Here is a 27,056-nt window from a genome sequence, read left to right as displayed (position 1 = left end):
AACTCTTCTCTGAAAATAGTCTGCTTCAAATCGTGCTACGGGACCTACTTTTGTTCAGAGGTGTACTTTGGAATATGACTATTGATCAAACATTTGATTAGATATAACAAGACAACTGAGCAAGAAATGGACAATAAAACTTTGAAACAAAATACAGATGAATCCAAAGACTACTTACCAAAAAATGTAATCATTGAAATATTGGCCAGCATTGTGAAAGAGGCCCTTGATCAATTATTCATACTTAACAAAATGTATGGCTGGCCTGAAGATGAAACAATAGTTCTCAAATATATAACTCTTGAAGAAAGATTCTCGAAAAATCAAGAAACAGACGAAGAAAGCTCTCAAGTTGATAATTCCGTACTAGTGACAAAAAACTGTGGGTTTATTGAATCAGTACTTTCTGACTTGTTCAAAGAATTGATAAACTGTCGGTCTTATGACAACTTCTGTGAAACTATCGATATATTCAAAAGGATGAAAGCTGATGAAGAAAATCTTCAAGATGAAACAACGCGGAATGAAAACGAAGTTAGAAGATTGCAAGATGTTTTTCAAAATGAGAAATTATATTACATTGAAAAAATAGTGGAATGTATGGAGGAAACGGGAAGAATTAAAGATAAAATAGAGGTAAGATACAAAAGATCGCTAGCTGGAAAGACATTATATTTTCATCAAGTTCAATACTCATTGTAGAAAAATTCTTTGATTAAAGTGAAAACACTTCTATATTTCACTAAAAGGAACGAGTTACTACTATGTCTAATGCCCCAACATGTCTTAAAGAACTCTGTTTATTTTAATTTTAGTAGGATTACCTACAAAATGGTGCAGAATTGGTCTCTTAGATTGATAATGTCTGTTTATTAGTTGATTAGGTCATTAAAGTTTATAAACACAACTACTGATATTTTCACAGAACTACTTCAATGCCATATCCTCTACCTAACGAAGATATTATATGTCAAACTATACCTACATGTCGGCAGGCGCGGTTCGTATGAAAGATCATAGAGGTCATATCCTCCCCCAATCATACACATTGAATTGATAACACATCTATGAATAATTTTCCAAAATTCAATGAATTAATAACTTTTTCCTACGTATTTTCTAACAATAGGATAAAATAGGTATTCAAACTCATTTTGTAAGTATCACTTTACATTTCCTCTGTACAAGTAGGTGTCGTAACAAAATATTGTTACTATTACCGTTACGTTAGTTAACAATAACTGAGTTACTTCGTAGTACGACGTGTTTTATTGACAAAAACAACATTAAGTTTCAAGATATAGTATCAGAAGCCTTGTTCTGCCACTTGGCAGTCCCTTCACGATGATTATCAAGGCAATAAGCAATATTACTTCTGTGTGTCTTCCACTTCTCGAGCATCATAACAATTGATGCAAAAATCATCAACATTTTAAAAATCTGAATACACAGAAATTCATTTTCTCCTTCGATTATTCAATTTGTAGCCAAAATTCTACTCTAGTTACTACATGGACTCATCAGAAGACAACAATTGGATGTCTGGTCAGAAGACATCCAATTGTTTTATGATGTCATTCATAATTATCATTCAATAAAGAATCATGGGTTATATGCAGCAAGACGCACAAGAGATCATCAGATTTCTTTCGGAAGGTTCACACGAAGATCAAAATGAAATTTTCGAGAAACCTAGACAAGTTTTTTAGAAAAATTGAGTGACAAAGAGACAAAGTTCTATTCTATAGAAACTCATGGGTACCCTTCGATCCCTTCTGGAGGTACTAACAAATTGAGACTGTCACAATTCTATATACAATAAAAAACTCTATGAAGACGATTGACCGGTGTGATTCAAGTCCAAAGACAATTTATAAGTTACCCTGAATTTTGGTTATGCACTTAAAAATGGTTCTCTCCAACAGAAAGTTTTAGAGATAAAGTAAGTGATACCATCTTTTTCCTTCGGAATTTATGGATATCAACAATTTGCAGCGAACAATGTAGCGACTTGTTTTGATCTCTATACATACAGTATTGAATCCCATTGAAAACCACTTACTGTAATAGCGAAACACGTGTCGCGGTTTTGTAAATCTTTTTCAGTGAAAGTCCGCTTCTGATGGATGGTCTGTTTGATGCCCTCGACATGATGCCAAGGTGACCTTGTCATCTTGGCAAGGTACACGTCGGGAAGGGTAACTTGTAATATCCTCCAAAGCACGATGGACGTTGTTCACAGTTGGTGCCTGAGGGAGCAGATGTCTGTCAACCCCAGCAAAACTGTGACAAACCCCTTTACCAGGAGGAGAAAATTGGACGATTTAACGCCACTTTCCCTCGATGGTGAGAAGTCATTCCATTGGGAACGGAGCTGAAATATCTTGGCATTGTCCTTGATAAAAAAATCACCTAAAACGCTCACTTGGAAAACGTTTTACAAAAAGCCAGACTGTCCTTATGGATATGTCAAGGATTTTGTGGTAAAACTTGGGGGGTTCAGGTCCCAAACGAATCCATTGGATTCATGTGATGATTGTCAGATCAATGATCACTTATTGAGCAATTGCCTGGTGGCCGAAGGCTTTACAGAAAACGGCTCAGGGGAAGTTCTCTGGATTACAGAGACTGGCTTGTCTGGCCATCAGTGGTGCCATCAGTACCACACTGTCAGCGGTCACGGAGATCCTTCTAGATCTACTTCCTCTCCAGATTTTTGTGGAGAGAGAGAGGCTAGATGGACTGCATATAGATTTGTGCATATTGCCAATTGCACAAATCAATTTAATGCAGAGTACAACAGACTGCTGATTGACACTGGAAGTCTCAGCATTCTGGAAATGACATCTGACTTTATGCCTCCAACTATCAACTACGAACACCATATCTGTATCTGTAGAGTAGGGAGGGTGAGTGTAAGCCCACGCACTTAGGCCACATGTGACCCATTGTACATCCTCCCGAGGAGTTGTCCTCCTAGGTCGTCGTCCATCCTGTTCTTTTCCAGGAAGGTGGACAGGTCGCTGGGAGACATCTCCTTTATATCGGCAGGTGTAGGCCAAGACTCGCCGAACACACACTCTCTTATTGACGATAACTCCGGGTACTCGCACAGGACATGCCTGACAGTCTCATCTTCCTGTTCACACATCCTGCATAGAGGTGTGTCCACTAGCCCCATATTATGTAGGTGTTTCCTTAGCTGACAGTGGCCAGTCAGAAATCCTACTGTAAGGCGTAGATTTTTCCTGGTCATCGCCAGATATTTCTTCGGCGCCAGCTTCCCAGGGTCGCCCAAGGTGATCCTGGCAAGATTACATCCTTTGATTTCATCCCATCTCTTTAAAGATTGAGCATGGGTGTAACATTTGACTAGTTCCGCAATTGTCAAAGTCATCAGGCCGTGGGTGCCACTTGGTCCTAAAATTCTTAGTCCAGCCGCTTCCTTGGCTAAAGAGTCGGCAATGCGATTACCTTTACTCCTGTCTTGCCCTTTAACCCACCTCAGGATAATGTTATTATCTACCGAGGCTTTGGCTAAATCTTGGTGGCATTCTAGTGCTAGCCCTGATTTGTGCATATTGCCAATTGCACAAATCAATTTAATGCAGAGTACAACCAAAGTTTACCGAATACTATGAGTTGGTTCACTCCAAGGAATTCGTTTGTCGGTACGGCTCAGGATTGCATTTTTTGCGATTTCCATAAATCATATCGCCGACAGACGATGTCTGGAAGCCGCCGGCCGCATGACAGTTATACGAGGGCAGTTCCTATTCGCGATATCTACAGGGGACGTTCCGAAGTTGAAACTTCGCTTGCTCGGTTGTATCAGACAGATAAACAAAGATACGAAAGTAGTTGTTTGTCGATCAACTTCTAGAAACATGATAGATAAACTCATGAATAAATGATCTAAGAAACAGATCAGAGTGATTTACTGATGAAATGATAAACATACATTCAGAAAAACATGTTTCATTAACAAAAATAATACAATTATATAATGTTATATGTTTATAAATGATTTAAAATATTCAATTTTACATTGCATGATTTATGTTTCCTAACAATCTTCATGTCCTGGTTCATGAATTTTAAAGTAAAGTATATCCGAACTCTTGTATATAAAGATATATAATAATCGAAGAGGAATTTTTGACATGGATGTGAGAAAAGAATTTTCGAATATTTTGTTTTCAAATACTGTCCAATTCCCTTCTCACTGCCGATTTTATCAAAATTTTCAATGAATATGTTTTCCATCTCTATTACATGGTCAACAATATCTCTTGATGGGAACTTGGGAAGCCAACGTGACTTTCATTTTTTGAAAATTATTTCGATAAATGTGGTCATTATTAAGTTTAAGAGCCAATTTATATTGTTTAGTTCTATCATAATTATACATTGTTTCTATGTAATGTTTTCTTGTTTCTCCACCCTGAAGTAAAAACTGATAGGAAAACAAATTGTTTCGTGTCGACTTCAGCAAGTGCGGGATATCAAACAAATATACAAGTTTATGATCGTCTATCAGAAATATGGGATTTTCGTCTGTAACATTCAAAGTTTTCACCAACTTCTGAAAATTTGAACCCTGATCGGAAACCACCCCCATGACATTTAGGCCTATACTTTTGCATCTTCGTACCGTTTTGAAGAAAATATCTTTCAAATCATCAGAAGTTGCTGATGTCTTATAGAAAAAGTATGCAAGTGGTATTTTCCAATTGCTTGCCAAACCTCTGACCATTACTGTTAGAGCACTACTTGCTATGTCAGTAGAGGTCCCATTCAAACTTGTTTGGAAACCTACTATTTTGTCTCTGGAAATATCATAATAAAGATGAGATTTCAAAGATATTTCGTCTAGGCATAAAATACAATATCTTTCTTTCTCCTTCATGAGCCCAATCCTGAATTCAATAACACGAAAAATAAAATCGTTGAAGCCTGGTTCAACAATCCAATTTTTCGTGAAACGATGAAGTGTACTTTTTGACGGTAATCTACAAATTGTTGAAAATTTTTTGTATGCTTTCGGACCAAGAAAATAAAGAGTCAATGCAAACTGTTTGAATTCGTCACTATACCTGGACCCTTTTGGTGCTTTATTTATCAAAGAAAGCTGTGCTTTCAAGAGCTTACAATATTGCTCAGGATATTTTCGATCCAGAAACTTGAAAACATCATCCAGAGTAATTCCGGTTTCGTCCAGTGCTCTTTTTGATGTTGAAGCTACTGTTTTCTCTAGTGATACAATTTTTTTTCGTAATGCCACTTTTCTTGGAGTTTCCGAAGAGAGTTTAGCAGATGTTTGGCTGCATTCATCTAAAAGAAAGATGTACGTACTTTCAATAATTGTTTTCTTGTCATCGTTTTTTTTTCCGAAGCATATAAAAATATAACGAAAAGATATTTCACCTCGTGATCCTAATTGATCCGTTTGAACCTGAGCATCAATGTAAATAAAATCCTTGCTAGTACCGGCAATGGCATCATCATCTGGAAGGTTTAAACAACAAAATTGATATTGTAAATTTCATATGTTAAAAAGTGGAATAAGATTTTTTCATCATTTGAATCTATAAACTTCACTGAACCAACCTTTCTGAGAACCATCTTGAGGCAGACGCAATGAAGGAACATCATAGCTATGAATACGAGAATTCACAATATCATCGGCTCTAAAATGTAAGCTGCAAATTTTAATTCTATTATGACTCTGCTCCATGGCTAAATGCGCCGCACGGAAGCAATAGCCAAGAGAACCTAGAGAGAGAGAGAGAGACTCTGCTCTGGGGTAAGAGTAGCATATCTATGATTCCCAATGAAGCCTAATACATTTTTCCAACGTTGACACCTAAAAAAAATTCAAGTATATCAATCGATAAACTGAACATTTTGAAAAAAGATTGAAATGAGTTTGGATTGGCAAATGCCGGCGGTATATTTCGTTATGAATAATTTTATACAACAAAACCATAAAAGGTATAGATAGGTAAAATAAAAATTAATGGTGAATATATTGAATGCATACCTTTCACTGTACTTTGGGCAGCGGAAAAACGAAATACCTGGGCTTCCCACCGTACTCAGACAACCATCCACTGAGCAATACGTCGACATTTTCACAAAATAAATATTTCGAACTCCGAACGAACACAACACTATCACAATACCAAAGTTTACCGATTCTGTAGTCTTTGACAATACCAAACAATACGGACAACCTTTATATCTCGTGTGCCGACGAGAACTGGTAACTTCAAGCGACACACTGTACTACCTCGGCTGGTAATTACCCGCTGTCGCTAGCGGGCGGCGAGATTTCTCAGATGTCGAAAAATGAGCGAGTGACACGTCTTATAGTATTCTGTAGTCTTTGGTACAACAGACTGCTGGTTGACACTGGAAGTCACAGCATTCTGGAAATGACCTGACTTTATGCCTCCAACTATCAACTACGAACACCCTAATAAAGTACTGTTCCCGAGTAGAGAGGACTGGATTCTCCGGCAGAAGGAAATATTAAGAGCAGATAGTTATTGGTTCACAGATCAAAAACACCTTCAGGTTCTGGTGCAGGTGTTTTCAGTCACAGACCCATGACAGAGATATTAACCTGTATTTCAAGCGGAAATTTGCGCTATTGAATTGTGTGTGGAGAAATTGGAAGAATCCAACCTCATACACAATATTCTCGGACAGTCCAGCCTCGTTGGAAGCTCTTGGCTCCTACCGAGCAAAGTCTAAATTGGTAGCAAATTGCCAAAAACGACTCTCCTCGATAGGAAGACTCAACAGATTGCCTCTGGTCTGGATTCCTGGCCATATAGGCCTGGAAGGCAATGAGGCTGCCGACTCCCTTGCAAAGGAGGGTGCTGCAAGCAGCTTAATCGGACAAGAACCTGTCATAGGCATCGCTTTTGGCTTTGCCAAACAAAGATTGAACACCTGGATGGTAAGAAGATTTATGGTCTTCTGGCAGAATCTTCTGGGATTGGATCTCTCCAAGGCGTTTATTCACCCTTCGAAGCTTGATACCAAACAGTTGTTGGACTACAGTAGGGATGAACTACGATGTCGAACAGGCCTTCTCACAGGTCACTGTCATTTGAATCATCATATGCAGATACTCAGACTGTCGAAAGACAGTTTACAAAATGATGGAACAGCAGAGCACATCCTTTGCGCCTGCCCCGCTGGGGACTGAATCAGGTTTTCGGAGTTTGGCAGAGCCTTACTCTTATCATCTGATCTGAAAGACCACTCACCTAGTGAAGTGGATCTAGCCTAGTGAAAGTCAAAATAAATCTTATTAGTAGGTACATATAGTATCTGGTCACTATATTTAGTAACGTTATTGATTCATTTTCACTAATCGCTAAAAAATTTATTCAAAATCAGATATTTGCTAAAAGCTTCTCCAAAAAATAATATTTTGAAGTTGAAATTTCTTATTCACAACTCATGTTGACTTTTAGGATTACCGTACAGAAAGTGAAGTCAAACTAGAATACATAAAAGCTTGGGTAAATTCAAAAATCGAAATGAGTGATGTATTGTTTTCAAAAAAACATCAAGAAAAACAAGACAAAATTAGAACTATTGATATTGATATCAACAAGGAAGTGAGAGTGCACCAAGAAATTTCAATGGCTTTCAATGAAATTCAAAAGGTAACTAAAAATATTCACTCTCCAGAATTTCTATAAGGCTGAAAACTAAGTGAAGAAAAGACACGCTAGAATCTGACAAGTTGAAACAATATCTATGCCAGGGAAAAATGGGAATAGCATTCAAAAAGTAATTCCAGTAACAGACATGGTTATATGAATTTGTAAATTATTCATATAAGTTTTCTATTATTTTAGGACTTTGAAGCTCTGATAGAAATATGGAAATTGAAATATTCTGAAGATCTCTCGGCAATGAACGGAAAAGTTGAAGCTCTACAAATAAAACAAAACCAGCAGTTGGAAAAAATTGGTAGACTGAAAGAACTAGTAGGTATCCTAAAGTAATATGTGATCAAAAATATGTTTTTACTCAAAAGAAACAATAAAAATCATTTTTGACCATGTTCGCTATATTGTTGTTCTACTACTATATATGTAGTCGGCTGACCATTCACAACGCCGCGCTTATTGGGTGCTAGAACAACAGGCTTTCAATGCTGATTTTTGGAAAAAAACTTCTTCAGTGATGAAGCTCATTTCTGACTCAATAGTTATGTCAACAAGCAAATTTGTCGCATATAGGGCTTGGAGAACCCAGAAGTGATTGTAGAAAAGCCATTGCATTCAGAAAAAGTGAATGTTTGGTGCGCATTATAGTCTGGAGGTGTCATTTAGCTGCTTTTTTTTTTTCGAATATGACGCTGGAAGAACCGTAAATTCAGAGCTCTATGGCCCTATGATAACCAACTTTTTTGGCCTACAATAGAAGTTTATGAACTGGACGATATGCGGTTTCAACAAGACCATGCCACAAGCCATACAATACGACCAATTTTGGTTGTATTATCGGGCTACGTAAAAGAACGCTGAATATTCCCTAACGTCATTCCCATTCGTCAAGTTATCGCCGAGATATGTGCAAAAAAGTGGTTGAAAACTACCTCAAAAGGATCGACTGCTGCAAGGAAGAAATTCCAAAAATCCTCGCCTTTGAAACTCGAAAAACGGTGACACTGAAATGGCATTGTATTTCGTACATAATATAATGAATTATAATGAAAGTTTCATAGAAATCATAACTTTATATGAGTTTTATTCAACTTTACTTTTGACACCGTAAAATGAATAAACCATTATAACCTTCGTCCTCGCAATCAACGCACGTACCAGCCAACGCACTGATGATGTCTGCCGGAGTAGCAGATGAAACCTTTAGTTCTTCAGGTTCCATTCAACCACGGCCTAACATTGTTTTTTCGTTCCCATAATATACTGTAAACCTAATAGGACTAACTCAACCTTCTAAAACAAGCAACAAACATTCAGGAAATGAATTTTTTAGTGGTTAATCATACTATAGTTCAGCAATTCGTTGAAATTAGAGATTATTATCGAAGAATGACAATTATTATAACAGACTAATAAGTAGAGTCAAGCTCGCTATTAACACCACATTTTTATTGCACATTTTCAGTACGCCAAACGACAGAAAGAAATAGATGATTATAAACATTACAAAGTAGAACAGGAAAAAATACGATTAGAAATGGAGAAAAGAAATAGAGCTGCTACTATAATTGAATCTTGGTGGAGAGGTACAATGGTGAGGAAGGGATTTGGAAAGTTCAGAAAGAAGAAAGAAAAGAAGGCAAAGAAGAAAAGTTCGGAGAAAAAATCGGCAAAGTGAAATTATACAATGTTGGTAAAAATTCTATCTAAAATAAGACATAAGATTAAACTTCTGAAAACTATTTCACAATGTTAGAATTTGTAATTGCCCTAAAAAGGCAATCATTTTTCTAGCTAATAATTATAATAACAATATTTATTTTCGTTTTTAATTATCGTTGTCTAGGAATATTCAACGAAAAACCATTATCTCAAATACGAATTAGACATAGATTAGATGAGTCGTTAAGATTTAGAGAACATATCAATCGAAATATTCAAAGAGCCTATGGTGCACTAAGATTACTATATCCTCACAAAATGTACCTCAATTTACCTATAAAGAAAATGTTATGCGAGTCTCTTGCTTTATCCGAATTCATTTATTGTTCTCCGACTATGGACCTTGTCTTGACTACGATACTTGGTCCAGAGTACAACGTGTTTAAAAGTCTTGTATTCGTTATATATATGAAATAAGGAAGTATGAACATGTGTCCCACAAGCTTGCGGAACTGAACTGGTTTAACATGAAAGATAGGTTCAAATTTCATTCAATATGTTTATTTCATAAAATTATATTATACAGAAATCCGCCTTATTTATATCGTAAAATAACATTCAGGGCAGACGTACACAACATAAATTTGAGAAACAAAACAAATGGGTTGAGTGGTATAGCACCTTCGGGTGAACTCCCCCTTGAGATTTCTGAGTAACAAGACATAAAATTTTCAGACAATCATCAAGAGAGGAAAATAATGTTTCATGGAATTTTTGTGTGAAATTTCATTTCGAACACTTCCTTGACTTCAATTTGATTGGTTTTTTATTAAATACTATTAGTCTTGCACTATCTGGTGATCTGTACGATATCTTGTATTTTAACAGTGGAATTCAAAAATAATTTTTGTATTTTGTGTTCTTATTATGAATAGACCTTTTATTAATTTATCCTTATTTTTGAAAATATGCACACGTAATTCAAATATGTAAATTGCTGGTAGTGTGTCACAAATCAAAGCTTTTTGAATAATTCCCAACAACTTGTTCTTTCAGAAACACATTAAGGTAGTCCTTATAATACAACTTCAGAGCAACAAAAACACTCTTTGCATGTGAGGAAAATCACCAAAAACACTCCATTTGTGAACCTCGATTCCACTTGACCAAAGTAAATATTTTGAAGTGTATGTTCATCCAAAATATTTTGAAAATTTTTGCATAGGTAATTCTGTGAGTAAAGAATTTGATAAAAATTTCTTACATTGAGTTTTCCAACTCAAATGGATACCTAGAAATTTTATTGTATAACTTTTTTCTAGTTGATTAGCATTCTCTTCTAGACAAGTTCTTGCTAAGTTTTTAATAGTTACGAGACTCAGCTGAAAACCAGGTATTCATACAATATATTTTTAAGCAACATAATTTCTTTTTGACATAGTCTCTGAAGCATTATCTGCATATATTGTTAGGTGGATATCCATAGATTTATTCAAATAATTTATATTGTGGGAGATAACAGGAAAGTATTAGTAATTAAATTGATGTGTGTCCGAAAACTTGTCTCTACTTCATTTCTCTTAATACCCTAAAATATAATTATGTGAACATCCAACCTCTGCACAATTATCTCCAGAAATTATTTACTAGAATATATGAAATGAAAAATTCCGGACCCAGAACAGAACCCTACCGTACACCTGATGTTATTCTTGATTTTCTCAATACTGACGTCGCGTCGACGATTTTGTAGAAGGATTTTCTTGAATTTTTCTCTGTTCCATGTGCTTGTAATTTGAAAAGTAGTTTTTTGTTGGCAACACAGTCAAATGCACTGCTGAGACAACACAAAATCCCACAACCGTCTAATAATATTCTGATAAAATGAGTGGATCACTGTTAACACACTTTTCCCAATTCTGAACTACGATAAATATTAAATTATATCTCACTAACACTTGCACTTGATTCCTTGCAAAGATTCTTGTAGATGATTCTTATTTCCATCACCATACATTCACCTGTGTCATCACCTATAATGATAATAATAAGTATGATTTATTGTTAGGAGAGATGATATTGTTTTGAACAATAGTCCCACTGGACTTCAGATTTCAGTGTCACTGTTTTTCAAGTTTGAAAGCCGAGGATTTTTGGAATTTCTTCCTGACGTTTTGCTGGCGGAGTGGCTAGCTTCTTCAGAGATTCAACCATCATGGCTTCCTGTCCGATGACATCGGTTAAACCTCTGAAGAAGCTAGCCACTCGCGCCAGCGAAACGTCAGGAAGAAATTCCAAAAATCCTCGCCTTTGAAACTCGAAAAACAGTGACACTGAAAACCTCAGCCGCGAAAGTCAAAACCATTTTGGACTTCAGATTAATACTTGAATGTCTATCGCCTCATTTCGTACTGCATTGTCAACAAGACTTTTTCAATCTGCCTGTTGTTAGTGCTTATATATGCCAATGAAAGTCTTGTATATACCAATGGAGCCAAGCGACACCTAGAATTACACTGAAAACCTCAGCCGCGAAAGTCAAAACCATTTTGGACTTCAGATTAATAATTGAATGTCTATCGCCTCATTTCGTACCGCATTGTCAACAAGACCTTTTCAATCTGCCTGTTGTTAGTGCTTATATATATATCAATGAAAGCCTTGTATATACCAATGGAAGCGAAGCGCCACCTAGAATTATCGAGAAACGAAAGTAGAGTTGAGCGCGACCTTGGCCAAGTCACAGGCGTTTGACGAATACTAGCGACGGCCAGTGTTTTTTTTTTAGAGATAATTTATAGCAATATGAATATGAAATATTTGACAATAAGAAAGTGAAATAGGAAAGAAATATCAAAATAATATTCCATATAAACACAACATTATTTTATTTGAAATAATTGAAATAAATATGTTTTAACAGAATTCAAAGCTTTTTTGGTTCCACATTTTTCATCCGATTAAGTTCATTTTCCCCGGCACAAACACTTAATTGAAGTTGGGAGTTACGGATGGAGTATTCCTGTACAATGTTTGAAATGATGTCTTTGCTAAATACTTGAGAACTGAAAATAAAATCGAGTAATATATAAAAAGCGAATGCTCCAAATGAAACCAGATACCTGAAAAATTGATAAAACCAAGGAACTATGTAATAACTTCTATACATATTCTTGAAAAAAACTTTTATGTTTATGAGTTTTCAAATTTTCCTAGCTTACTGAAATCAGCCTATTCAAATTTATATTCAATTGTATAAAAGTGAAATAGAAAGTTTTTTATGCCTACCAGTTGTGACCTGAATTATAAGTTGTTCACAAAAAATATAAGGACTAAGAGACAGAAAATGTACAAAATTCACATTGTTAACCTCACTTTTTTTTCGACTTGCATAATATTTCGCAATTTTCCAATACATCCCGAGAATCCGAATGCTTGTGAAGCATAAAGTAACCCTGTATTTGAGCGGGGCTAACATTGGCCTTCAAAGATACGACTTTTTCAGCAAACATCTTTGCCTGGATCAACGCATCTTTACCGTCATAAAACCTGAGATACATTTTTTCTATTTGGTTTTGGGAACACCATCCTATATACTCTTGTAGATCAACCCGACCGGGCCTTATGAGGGCAGGATCCAACCTATAAATGAAAGTGTTTGTTACGTTGGATATTCGATGAATTTTAATTTTTTTTGTAACACAACAATTATTATGATTTTCAAAGTTTTCTTCAAGTGAAGGATCAATTCATTTATTTATTCATTTTCACCATGATTCAAATTATGTGAATCAAGAGTCCATCTATCTGCCTGTTTACAGTGAAAGCTGCAGAAAGACAGAAAGTAAATTTTCAATTGAAAGTTGACATTGAAGCTTAACATTGCACTGTCTGTCATCCAGACAATTTTTTTTAGTGAATAGGGGTTTTAGAGAATAGGAATGTATTAGAAACTGAAGATCATGATATCATACATATTTACAATACATATTGAACCCTGGTACTTCTGAATGAACAAAAATTATATTCCTCAAGTCTTGTTCAATAAAGATTCATATAATAACAATTGCTGTTTTTAATCAATGATATGAATTTTCGAAAATTTTATAATTGTAAATTTTTTTGGAAAAGGTCATATGACCGACGCTTTTCTCTATAGTCGTAGAGAAAATTATATAATTCACTTAGGATATATTCATCAATTAATTAAGTTATTCAGAATTGTATTTGACAAGCAAGATTTGGATTTTTTTTTTTTTGATGGGATGAAAATTATTCTAGTGGTGAAAACCCACGAGCTTCACATAAGTAAGAAGTTTTTAGCAGTATTGTGAAGTTACTCCATACATCAGTTGTAATAGAACAATTATCACCAAGAATGTGTGTCATAAATTATTTAAAAAAAAAATTGAAGATACTAAAAATCAAATCACCTGTCAATGTAATTTGTAGTCATGAATACTATCCTGGCCTCAGTACTAGCAACACCATCCAAACAATTCAACAACCCGCTGAACGTTACCCTGTTCAAACCTTCATAGGCCGCTTTCTGTTGAGGTGTATCTTCCCTAGATGTGAATGCTGCATCAATATCTTCCAATAGTATAATACTTTGTTGAGGTGCCAAGCTGAGCAAATGATTTAGTCTGTCGTCGGAGAGACTTCTCTCTGATAGGTTCAATACACAAATGGAAAATCCTAACTCACCTGCTAAGGCCGTGATATACGAAGATTTTCCACAGCCTGGAGGGCCATAGAGGAGATATCCTAAAACAAAACGCTACTGGTGAACTATTTTGAAGATTTAATGATAGATGTTTCAAATAATCTATCAAAAGATGTGATTATTGTCAAATTGCTAAACATACATAATGTTCTATACTCTTGCGGAATTACACAGTAAATGTGGTTCTGAAATTGCTTCCATATCTAACTATAACACAAAAAAATACTTCAAGAAAACGTCTATTGTATAAATGCCAAAAAAATATTCAATATATTGAATCACCTGCCATATATAACAATTCAGGAGAATGATGAAATATTTATTGCTAAATGAAGCCTATTATACACTTTAATTTTATGAAAAAAGTTTTCAAATGGTGACTATTGTATTTGTTGTAGTCTTATTTTTGTCTTTGATTCTATTTTATGTAAATTGTATATTGTTATATGTATGTCTAGTAATTGTAGTTATTTGATAACTCAAACTACAATTAAGTATCTATCTATCACGTTAGATAATCCAACAAAAAAATTGTATTCAGAGAGTCGAACTTATGAGTTTTGAACATACCTCTTCTATAAGGAATTCCGCGGTCTATATACCATGTCGGATTTGATATAAACTCGTGACAATCCTTCAAAATTCTTTCGCTTATACCATCATCAAGAATAACAGAACAAATTGGCCGTTTTCTCCTCGGATGTCCAAGAGGTCTCCATTCGCTACCCATTGCAGTATACATTATGGTTTTACCTTCATGCTTCTCCAGAGCCATCTGTCTAGCTAACAAATTTTATTGTTAAGTGTTGGTAAGACATATTGTACAAATGATTCAACTGAAAGACTCAGATTTCATTTCTAACAACTTAAAGGGTTCAGCTCGAGTGGTTGCACAAAAAAATTAATTGCTCAAATATATATTTAAAATCTTATTTGTCCCTACTGGACGATATATTCGATGAAGCAGACATGAACTTGAGTGAAGATGAAAAACAGAAAGATTTGGATTCATAGTCTTCTATCAAAATGCGACCTTTTCAAATGATTTAAGTGGCCAGAATTTTAGGTTTGTGTCATGAAGGAGATAAAACAGGAAACAAACTTCATAAATATAATATCTAAATTATAAAATGATTCTTATGAAATATTCATTGAAGTTCCAAAAGCAATAACACTTATCATTAACATAATAGTCCTACATAAAAAGGGTATTGAGACTTCAAAATAAAGAACCATCATCAATAAAAAAGAAGCATACATATATTTTTTATTTTTTCAAGTAATTGACATGGTACTCAGAAATCTCAAACAGTAGAAGAAATGTATGTTGCATGTTTGGGAAGATCTCCATTGTTTAAAAAAGGTATTTGAAATCTATGAAGGAACAAATAGGATAAAAATGAATGAGATGTTGAAATTTTTGAAGATACTAAAAAATTACCAGTCCAAAATATTCCGATTACTCAGTTGAAACAGAGAAAATTAAGCAAAAATTAATAGGCAATGAATATAACCCGGGATAAAAAGATCCACATTAAAAAATTGGAAACCGTGCAGGACATAAAGTCAGTTGAATCTGTAAAAAGCTACCCCCATTAGCAAATTTGAATGATGATTAAAAATTCAGGAAATTAGAATTAGTTTCTGAGATATTCGAAATGAACGAAAATTCGCCAAGCTTGTTTTATTTCTGACAAAAAACACGTCAAGGTGTATTAAACAGTATTTAGTAATTATTAATCAATGTTTTGTCCCAGAGAAACCATCACCAATTTTTCATATTTTATATGGAATAAAAAAATGATTTTTCCTTGCTGGCCCTCTTTATCTTGAACACAATGTATATGCCATCTAATAATGAAACCATGCAATAGTGTTCATAGGGTTTTCAACAAAACAAACAATCAATAATCACGATTTTCTCCAATATACTTATTGGTCAAGAGATAACAAAGAAATTAGTTTTCGAAGGTAACTACAGAATTTACAGATTTCATCTTCCAATCTCCACTCTACTTTTTCAGTCATCTAATGTTAATGATGAAGCTCTTTCTCGATTGATGTTAGCTCATGATACCAAACGCTAATCGGGAACAGTCCAAGTCAATTTAGGTTACATACAATGTTTACTTCATCTGATAGTACCTTTATTATGCAATTATTTCATTACCTTCCTCCAAGATTGTGAAAAACATTGCCTTGTTCCTCCCAAACGCAGTAAGCTGAACCGTTTCCCAAGGAGTACCCATATGGAGATCCAAAGTATGTTGCTCTCTGGTTCTTTCTACCCTTATCCAAGATCTGCCATACCTGCAACACCCCTAACATATTTTTGTCTAATTTTTATTCTCTACAACTAACTTTACCGAAAGAAGTGAGTCCCTATGCTAGGTATGAAATCGTATTTGGTTTTTACATGTCCGCTGTCTTTCTGTTCGAAACTCGTTTCGACACTTAAATGCTGAGTCTGCCTTGCACCTTTAGTAGTCATCCACTGTAGCAACCACTGGTAAGATTTATCTCGACATGGAACTTCCAGGGTTATCATGTAATGTCTTCTGAATAAAATGAGAGACGTTTGAAAACCCTTTCTGAGAAGAGCAGCTCCGGCACCCACACCGAAGAGTCCGAAACCAGCACCAAAATATGGGTTATCTGATAGGGCCGATATATATTCGCTAATAGGCATGATGAGAGAAGATATCTTCTGAAAGTATTATCAATTAAAAGAAAATATCATTGAAATAACAAAAAACTGTATGAAATAAGTCAAAAAACGAATCCGCTCATACATAACCTACAATAAAAAATCTTCTATTTTTCTTTGAGTTAGCGAAAGCGAATAGCCAAGATGCTAATGATATTCTAAGTATTGTCGCTAGGTGGCGGTGCACACCTCAAGGGAAACAAAAAATGTCAAAGTACATTTCTATTGAAGTATCTGCGGAATAATTCATTTGTCAATTCAAGAAAACTTTTCCTGAACATCCCTGTAATGAAAATATTTCCGACGTATTTGTGAGATACTACTTCGATAGTCAGTTCTTTGAACTGAAACGTGATATTTGAAAAGAGGATTTGCCTACAACATTCTTCGTTAAAATCCTTTTCCCGCGAAGTGAGATGAACTCTGGTATTTCGCAGATTTAGTTTCTACAATAAATCATTGTATCAGTAACTGGGAAAATTTTTTGAACTACATACACAGATGTACTTGAGTAAAATTATCACTATCGATTGATGATTGACCATTTTTTGTTAGTTTCAGATCATAAAGAAAGCTGTGCATGGATACGTTTTCTGATACATAATTACCATACTGGTTCAACAAACAACTGAAAGATATCGCTCATAGATTTTTTGATAAGTGTTACATCACTTGTTAAGATGACACTACCAACTTTTTTATCAAATGGGAAGGGTGGTTTTGTGATACCTTGTTTGATAGGTATTTCAATCAATTCAACACAGTTTCATTTCTGTAAATCGGATTAGCCTTCTCTAGTAACTAGCAGTTATATATTGATTTCAAGAATCGGCAAACAAACGATAAATCATAATACTGTGAGAATTAAACTGCATTTTTCATATTAGCTACTTGAATTAATCATTTTTGTTGATAATGACCAAAAATTCATTTCTATTTGTTGAAAAATGTATTTAATGTATCTGGGATATCTCAATAGTTCTGCTAACATTTCGGGAAAGGAGCTGTACCACTGTACTGATGTCCCTGTACCATCAAACATAGAGTCAATCTGAAATAGACTGGATGAATTTTCAATATTCATTATTAGTTTTTTAGTCGTCATTTTTTCAGATAATCCTTTGGAATTTGGAATGAGTTTTCAATAATTCTGAAAATTCTTGACAATATTAAAAAGACACGTTTGTGCTTTGCAAGGATTTGCATCATCATTTTTCAACCAATTTGCACAAATCATTATTGAATTATCGAATCATTTTCGTGGGGAAATTCATAATTTTTTTTTACTTTTCGGAGGAATTAAAAAGTTTGTCGTTTATACATAGGTATATACACCTGTATTTTCTGTAAGTTTGCCATTACAATTTTTATTTTTTGAAGATTGTGGAAGGAGAAAATCCTCAAAAAAGTCAATAAAAATGAGTTACACATACCTGCCTTTCTCTTGAATAACTTAGTGAAAACCGTAAGGAAATCCTTTCGGTAGTTTTTAAGCTAACCGAATTCAGACAGAAAGACGCGGCGATAGACTTTCTTTTACAATATATATCAAGATAATTAAAAAGGTTGTAAGGCTACGGATATTTTTGACAACTGTCATCCGGTAGGTATGATTTTCATCCAAAATAACTTGTAATAATTCATCTATATATAGAGTAACAAACGCATAATTTTCACCTAGAGTCTGCAAAAGAGTCAAATAATGTATTCGATCCCACGGCAATTACAAAATACACGTTCTTTTTATTAATAAAAATCCATTTCCTCATTAACTGTTTTCGCATTTACAAAAAATAGTATTCTATAGATATCTTTAATATGACAATCCGCAAATGTGTTTATGAATATTTTCAAGTCGTAATCGTTAATGCGGGAGAATACTAAAAATAAAAACGTATTCCAAAGACAATTAATTATTCGTTACTATGAAATGTGTACGACACTAGCCTAATTGATGGTCGTCTCCAAAAATACAGCATTTTCCAATTACAAAAACTTTCATTTATAGTATTTTGAACTTTTAGAGTTGGTGAATAACTATGACCTCTCCAAGAATCAAATTATGTGGGAATGTAATAATAAGATTCATTTTTGTCAGATATTTTGGTTTTTTCCAAAGTGATAATTATAATAAACGACTCTAATTTTGTTACAAAAAACTAAATTGAAAGTAGAAAAAAATTCAATCCTTAAGGATTGTACTGCTTAAGTTTTGTCCTCAATAAAAAATAAAAAAGAGCTGTTTAGATTTGTATTTTCAAAAGAACTGTCTTAGATCTGAGTACATTTTGTTCTATTTTACAAATACCTACCCTTTCCAACTGAAAATATCTTTTATTCATACTTTTTTGAAGTAGGTCAGGTATACATTATTTGTCCCAGTCCAATATTGTTTCAAGTACAACTACTTTCCCTCTGTCATCGTTATTTTAAACAACGGGTGATATTATTAAAGATTCTGAAATACTTCATTACCAACTCATACTGACATTCTGATTACTGTTATTTTTCATCAGCAATTCAAATTAATTTTCACAAACTTTTTCATTTCTAGACGCGTTTGGCTAACACCGTATAGCTCCTTTGGTAAAAATGGTGAAATATGGTGTAAAAAAGACAACCTATGCAAATAGCAAAAAACTAATATCATTCACATAGAATAATTTTTCAACAACCAGCTTTTTTGATATCCACTTCATCACCAACCTGTAAGAATTATATTTGTTTCAAAAAACTATACTTTACAAGTGCTTCAAAAGTTTATTTATGCCTTTTCTGGAGTATTCTGAAGTGGAAAAGCTCAAATGCTTTTCTGAAATTAGTACCTGTACTTCTTTTCAGATACAACTTGTCGAAGTATTTGTACGTCGTAGGTACTTGAAACCAAAACGTCAAAAAGTACTTGACATAGCGCCCAGCTCTAGTTTCTGATAGGTGTGCAAATTGAGAGAGACAAAGTAATTTATGTGTTATTTAGTATTCGAAATTACATGAAATGTAAACTTTCTTTTCATCTGCAAAATGACTAAAAGAGTTGAACATAATCCGATGTTTATATTTTCCCAAAGAATTTGCATATGCATTTGTTGATTTTACTGAATTTCTATAATGTTTTATATTTGAACGGCAAACATAACTCGTCAATAAATAATCTTTTCGCATATAATTAAGTAATATTGGGAAAATGTTTTGATTGTATTGTATTAACACTAATATTTGAGATAAGGAACTTTCCCGTGACGTACTCCTATCCCAGCATTTCACCGCCTCCCCGTGCGTGGGAATCCCGCATAATATTCGAAATCAAACCACTAATATTTTCTAACCTTTTGGAAGTATCTTTTTCTCTGCCGGTACTCTGACGCGTGCTACCCTCATAATGTGCCTAAAGACTTTAAAGAGTCACCCCTCAACAAAACGGCGTTCACTCTCAAGCTCCGACACAGAGCAGTGGCGTAGGTTTTATTAATTTCAGGAAATTTAAAACCAATAAAATAGTTTATTGTGATTTTCAGACCCCTCTTTACCAATGGGCACTTTGGGCAAGTGCACAGGGCCCCGCGATCGATAGGGGCCCCCCTCAAGTCAAATACAAAAATCCCTAGTTCCTGTCAGATCACCAAACGATAACCAATATTTCTTACCAAAAAACTTATATAATTCGAAGAAATCGAATCTAAATTACTGACTACAATACCAACTTACCAGCTTTACATGCGCTAAGCTACTGTACTCTCACCCAAAAATTAGGCTTTCCGACCTCAGCATGCTTGGATAATTTTGAATATATGATAGTATACTAAGCACATACACATTTTAAAGAAGAATCATCAGTAGTACACTCATCACTGTGACTAGCTCCATTTAAATTGAGCGAACGAAGCGAAGTATGAAGCTTCAAGTTCGAATTAACCAAATAATTTAGTTGAGAAATTACATAGAAAATTGAAACCAAACCCTCCAAACCAACTCTCCAACCTAGCTGACTAAAATATTCGTGTCATGTTCATTTTCTTCAGGCTGGAAATTTTCCCTTACCCTTTCAACTGTGATTCGTCAGGAGGACAAATGGTTCATAACGTAAGGTGTTTTGGTGGTGACATAAAGGTCAGTGACATCTATGCCGCTCTGGCCTTGTGTACCGCTTCCTGACTAGGGTATTTGATGAACAAACTGTTCATTTTGACAGACGTCGTGGGGCCTTCACTCAACCGAGCGACGGGGTCTTCTGAATCGCATGAGATCCTCTATGGTGTAATCTACGGCTTCCCTGACTAATGGGTTATCATGAGTTTCCGCTGACTCGAAAACTCTCTGATTCCTCGACTGAATAGACTGCCGTATAGTTAACAGCTTCAAATATCTGCGGATAGCTTCATTACGCACGAACCATGGAGCATTCACCAGCATCCTGATTAGTTTGTTTTGCAACCTTTCCAAAATGGAGAGCAGGTTTGACGGGGCGGTTTATCCCCAAGCGCCTGAAGCATGCATGATGAAAGGCTTGAACATCGTATTGTATTGACTAAAATTTACGAGGCCTCCACTTCTTATACTCTCGTCCAACAGCCCTGCCAGCCGTCCACTACAACCACGCTACCTGCAACAAAATGGGGACTTGACCATCCTACTAGGGACACCTATCACCTATTTCTCTTATTCACTGTTACAAAATACAGTTAAATATATGAATATGTTTTTATCATTAGTGCAATCTCTAATGCAACAATATTTAATTCTTACGTAATTGTATTTGTTTTATAAATGATATTCAATAAAATATATTTGTTAAAGTAATTTTTTCACATCGCTAAGTTACTTTTGTGGACTATATTACATGTATCTATTCGTTTCATGTGATTGTTAATTAAAATAAATATTTAACCTTGTTTATCTACTTTTTATGCTTATTGTAACAAAATAGTGTTCTGTCAAAGTCATAGGGGCCCCATTATCTTATTATGCCCAGGACCTCCAATAGGTTAAAGACGGCCCTGGTGATTTTTACTATAAAGATTTACAAAACCACGACGCGTGTTTCGCTACGACAGCTTCCTCAAGCAGGACTGATGAAGTTATTCCCTAATTATATATATTTTTTTGTTTTAAAAACATTATGTATTATCTACAGCTAAACCGATGATTGATTCAAAGCTAGATTTAACAACTTGTAAAGCGTAGATATATAATTCTATATTCACTAGTGAAAGCAGGTAACAACAGGTGAATAAATTGATGATTGTTATATTTCAGAGTTACTGAGACTGCACCTGCACTAAACCTTAGTAACAAAGTGAATAGAATTGAAAGTACCTAATTAAAAAAAAATTGGTTTGAGTTTAGGTGAGAGCATATCAATCAAAATATTCAAGGAGCCCATGGTACACTAAGATTACTATATCCTCACAAAATGTACCTCAATTTACCCATGAAGAAAATGTTACGTGAGTCTCTAGTTTTATCACAATTCAATTATTGTTCTCCGGTCTATGGACCTCGTCTTGACTACGATACTTTGTTCAGAGTACAACTTGTTCAAATTTCATTCGATGTGTTTATTTCATGAAATTATATCATATAGAAATCCACCTTATTTATGTCGTAAACTAACATTCAGGACAGACGTACACAACATAAATCTGATAAACAAAAATGTAATCACATGCCCACAACACAAGACCTCAGTTTTCCAGAGGAGCCCTTCGTATTCGATTTCTCATCGTTATGAAACACAGTAATATTGATAAATTCAAACTCAGTTTGATCTTCCTCTTGAAGATGATCACTTGGTGATCGAAACACGTGTTAAGGTGTTAAAATAACGATTTGATGATGGAAGAATCTCCAGTAATATTCATTAATACACCAAAGGTTCCAAACAGTGCATCACAAACCATTGTAGATTCGATCCAGCCTGTAACTGGCAATGCATTGCTATAGTTAGTCAATTGGGGTTTTCTCTTCGGCAGAAAAAGCGAAATGGTTACAAAAAAACAGGAAAATAATAATTATAGCCGTCCATTATAGGAACAAAGCCCTGCTTCATTGAATCAAAATTTGATATTTCGTAAAACATTCCACATCTCTTAGCTTTTGCCCCTCTGCGAACGACAACCCTCAGAAGTTTAAACTTGAGTGAGCTAAATATTAACGAGGTCTGACTTTTTACCATGCGATAACCGAATATGACTGCACATATACACTGTAAATAACACTCCTTTACTATACTTCCCAGATGTACGCCACTGCAGTACACCCTTAAACAGTATTGGAAACCTCTCGGGAGTAGTGTAATGACATATGGTGGTCATGGTGGTATTGTATTTTATTATGTAGTCAGTAGTCTCGTTGATATCTAGATGGTCGATCTGACGCGATGCTGACAATAGCAATTGGTGGAGCACTTTACATAATTAGAGAAAATATGTGGATAATTTATGTAAATCTTTTGCCGGTTTATATGGGTCGGTTGTCAAACTGAATCTTCTCTCCAGCGGTTTTATTTCCGGTGGCCGATTGTTTTTTTTTTTTGGTTAACGGAACACTGTTTGATCTAGATTTTTATCAAACAGTTGAAAGCTGTAACGGTTACAAAAACTCTGGTTTTTTTAATGGCGACGTGAACGTGATTAATTGGGAACTTGAAGAAGTCGATAGGATTTTTTATTTCATTTTTTAATTTATTCAATCAATCAATCAATAGCACTTCGACGAAGATAAATGATACATTTATCAATGTTTTTTTAAATTGAATTTAATGTTGAAAGTACATTATTATGGAATTGAAAAACATAAGAAAAAAGTTGGATATCTGCTGTGAAGGTTATTTGAAAAAAAGACTTCTTACAATTCCACAAAATTACAATTTCGACTTGAAATTCCACAAAAAAAGAATAAAATTTCTTAGTCCTTCTCTGACAGAGATATTTCAAACCTGATTAAATGTTGTCACGAAAACTATATAAGGTGAACTACATAGGATAAGAGAATAAAGTAACTTTGTCGTTTCACTTTACAGGCTGTCCCGTTATAATCGAGTGCTCACTACAAGGAAACAAATAACGATATCCTGAGAGAGAAAAATGTCTGCAAACGTACACACCTGCAGTTTGTTCTGATATTGATTCGCATTTTTACAACCGTAAGCACTCTATGTCCAAGTCAATGGCTTAAAGTCTGTTGAATATGTAGCAACATCTGGTGTAACACAAGGGTCAAACCTAGGACCCCTACTGTTCAATATGTTCAACAATATGCTCATCGGAGCTGAGATTGATGTCAATTTCCTTTTACACGCAGGTAACTTGAAACTCTATCACAATATAACATGTTATAATGATTGCGAACGTCTCGCCCTGAATTTAAATCGTGTTCTATCTCTCAACATATGCAAATGTAATGAAAAAGAATCTGACATTACACAACTACGTCAAAAACAATCAAGTTGTGGAGCGTCCTGATACACTCAATGATCTAGGTATAACTTTTGATTATTTCCTCTCTTCCAATAAACATATTGACACTACTCTGACAGATGCTTATCGCATGTATGGATTCTTAGTTAGAAATACAAAAGACTTCAAAAAAGCTTCAACATTGAAATTACTGTATTTCACTTTTGTTCGATTTAGGCTGGAATATGCATCTGTTGTGTGGAGTCCCTACTATCAGGTTCATATACATCAACTAGAAGTCCTACAGAGAAGTCCTACTGTAGGAAATACCCTATTATGGATTGCTTGAAACTAATAATTTTCATAGTCTCGAGGTAAGGCGTGAATATTATTCATTTCTTTTTTTATTCAAGGTCATAGACAATGTCTTTACTTGCTCTTAATTGTTACATATGTTGACTTTTTGGGTTCCTAGACGGTCATCTAGGAATAGTGTCACCTTTCATCTCAACACTCCTCGAACAAATATAATGAAAAAATCCCCAATTTATACAATGTGGGATACCTCTATTTCTGTTAGTCGTGTCTAAGATATATTCAACTGTGAGATTATACAAATCAAAAGACATTTCTTAGCTAACTGACAGTTCTGTTTTTATTTTTTTTATATAGATTCAAAAATTATAAGTACATATTTGTAAATGCCGCTGTTTCTCCCTATTCTGTAATTGGGTTCATCCTGTAGAATAGTGTATGAAATAGACTTGCATGAGGTTTTGCTCATAATATAATCTGCAGACTTTAGGCTTTTATAATCTTATTCCACTTTAAATTATTTAGTCTTTGGTTTGGATTTTAAATCTTCTAGTATTAACAATTTTTAGATTTGTATGTTTTTATATTCAAACAAAATTAGAGAATATTTGTATTTTAATGATGTTCACGTTTAACGTTTGGACAAAGATTTCATGCCACGCGCGGATTCATTTCCTTGTGGTTTTTTTCTGTTTTGTTCATTTTATGATTGGTAGAATTAAGATATGTAATGAAATAGTACGAATAAAACATTATTATTAAAAAAGGCAACTTGGTCACAACTCAACCGACTCTCTACTACTGACCGTTTATGATATCAACAAAACGGATTGCAAGGCTTCTAAATTAGCTAAACCTCTAGTAATTAAAATTGAAAATAACAACCATAAACAAAAAACGAAATATTCCCATATCATTAAAATTTCATTCTTCCGCCTGTACCTCTTCCTGTCATCACGGCAACGTCTCATCCAGACTGTACTTAGCGTTCTATTCTAATAAAGGCGAGTGGGTCGAAAAATGGATTTTTTCTTTTCGAGTGTCCAAGTTATGTGCACGATGATTGCGTGTCCCGCATAGAACGCAGTGTCGGTACATGTGACCCCTACGCCATCACCAATTGAGCGAGTTAAGCTGAATTGAATCTAATGGGTCCTTAATTGGACGCAATTGGGGAGATGATACAGCCTCGCAACAAGTGTCTGCGTCAACCGAAATATCACATTCTAGCTGTGAAGAGAACTTTACTCCTGGAAATGTTCGATTCGTAGTGAGGATAACTGAGGAAACGTAGGATGTTCATCATTTTCATTATTCGTTAAAAGTCTAGGTAAATTTCGAGATGAAAATAGAAATTTCGATTTTAAAGTCGAAAGTTCGAATTCGAAGTCGAAATTACGAGGTCCAAGTTTGTGACCTCTGGCGCCGAACGCAACTTTGGCAAAATTAAAAAACCGCGAAAAATCGGTTTTTTTCTCCAATTTTGGCGATAATAACCCTAAACGACTAGTTTTTGAAATCCGGTAGTTCTGAATTTTTGCACACTTGTTTGTGATGTTGGCCTGATGAATAATCCAAGTTTGTGACCTCGGGCGCCGAACGCAACTTTGGCAAAATCGAAAAAATCGCGAAAAATCGGCTTTTTTCTCCAATTTTGGCGAAAATAACGCTAAACGGCTAGTTTTTGAAATCCGGTAGTTCTGATTTTTTGCAGACTTGTTTGTTATGTTGGCCTAGTCAATAATCCAAGTTTGTGACCTCGGGTCCCGAACGCAACCTTGTCAAAAATCGAAAAAACCGTGAAAAATCGGGTTTTCTCTCCAATTTTGGTGATAATAACCCTAAAGGATTAATTTTTTAAATCCGGTAGATCTGATTTTTTGCTGACTTGTGACCTTACAGACTTGTTTGTGATGTTGGCCTAATGAATAATCCAAGTTTGTGACCTCGGGTCCCGAACGCAACTCGGGTCAAATATCGAAAAAACCGCGAAAAATCAGGTTTTCTCTCCAATTTTGGCGATAATAACCCTAAAAATCTAGTTTTTGAAATCCGGTAGATCTGATTTTTTGCAGACTTGTTTGTGATGTTGGCCTAGTGAATAATCCATGTTTGTGACCTCTGGCGCCGAACGAAACTGTGGAAAAATCAAAACACCGCGAAAAATCAGGTTTTTTCTCCAATTTTGGCGATAAAAACCCTAAACGAGTAGTTTTTGAAACCCGGTAGATCTGATTTTTGCAGACTTGTTTGTGATGTTGGCCTAGTGAATAATCCATGTTTGTGACCTCTGGCGCCTAACGAAACTTTGGCAAAATCAAAAAACCGCGAAAAATCGGTTTTTTTCTCCAATTTTGGCGATAAAAAACCTAAACGACTAGTTTTTGAAATCCGGTAGTTCTGATTTTTTGCAGACTTGTTTGTGATGTTGGCCTGATGATTAATCCAAGTTTGTGATCTTGCAGACTTGTTTGTGATGTTGGCCTAATGAATAATCTAAGTTTGTGACCTCGGGCGCCGAACGCAACTTTGGCAAACGAAAAAACCGCGAAAAATCG

General features: G+C 34.9%; 2 protein-coding genes across 3 annotated transcripts; one reads left to right on the top strand and one right to left on the bottom strand.

Annotated features, from left to right (window-relative positions):
- Positions 1-103: 103 nt before the first annotated feature.
- Positions 104-10,767, top strand: LOC111507129 (dynein regulatory complex protein 9). 2 transcript variants are annotated; one of them, XM_074184203.1, is made up of 5 exons: positions 104-636; positions 7,491-7,685; positions 7,881-8,012; positions 9,160-9,383; positions 10,413-10,767. In XM_074184203.1, the coding sequence occupies exons 1-4, from the start codon at positions 127-129 to the stop codon at positions 9,370-9,372; spliced, it is 1,050 nt and encodes a 349-aa protein (XP_074040304.1). In that variant the 5' UTR covers positions 104-126; the 3' UTR covers positions 9,373-9,383; positions 10,413-10,767. The 2 variants fall into 2 exon arrangements, with proteins under 2 accessions (XP_074040304.1, XP_074040303.1); XM_074184202.1 differs by lacking the exon at positions 10,413-10,767 and having other exon boundaries at positions 9,160-9,726.
- A 1,460-nt stretch (positions 10,768-12,227) lies between these two features.
- Bcs1 (mitochondrial chaperone BCS1) lies at positions 12,228-18,332 on the bottom strand. The gene is made up of 7 exons (XM_023162383.2): positions 18,223-18,332; positions 16,449-16,789; positions 16,253-16,392; positions 14,653-14,865; positions 13,790-14,123; positions 12,732-12,998; positions 12,228-12,421 (listed from the first exon to the last, which is right to left on the bottom strand). Exons 2-7 carry the CDS (start codon positions 16,769-16,771, stop codon positions 12,283-12,285), a joined length of 1,416 nt encoding a protein of 471 aa, XP_023018151.2. The 5' UTR covers positions 16,772-16,789; positions 18,223-18,332; the 3' UTR covers positions 12,228-12,282.
- Between the last annotated feature and the right edge of the window lie 8,724 nt (positions 18,333-27,056).

Source organism: Leptinotarsa decemlineata, unplaced genomic scaffold (assembly GCF_025532065.1).
Source record: "Leptinotarsa decemlineata unplaced genomic scaffold, Ldec_3_MD MMD2_tig00026354_RagTag_RagTag, whole genome shotgun sequence".
NCBI classification, from domain to species: Eukaryota; Metazoa; Arthropoda; class Insecta; order Coleoptera; family Chrysomelidae; genus Leptinotarsa; species Leptinotarsa decemlineata.
The sequence above is the reverse complement of the archived record's forward strand: the minus strand, read 5'-3'. Positions and strand labels throughout refer to the sequence as shown.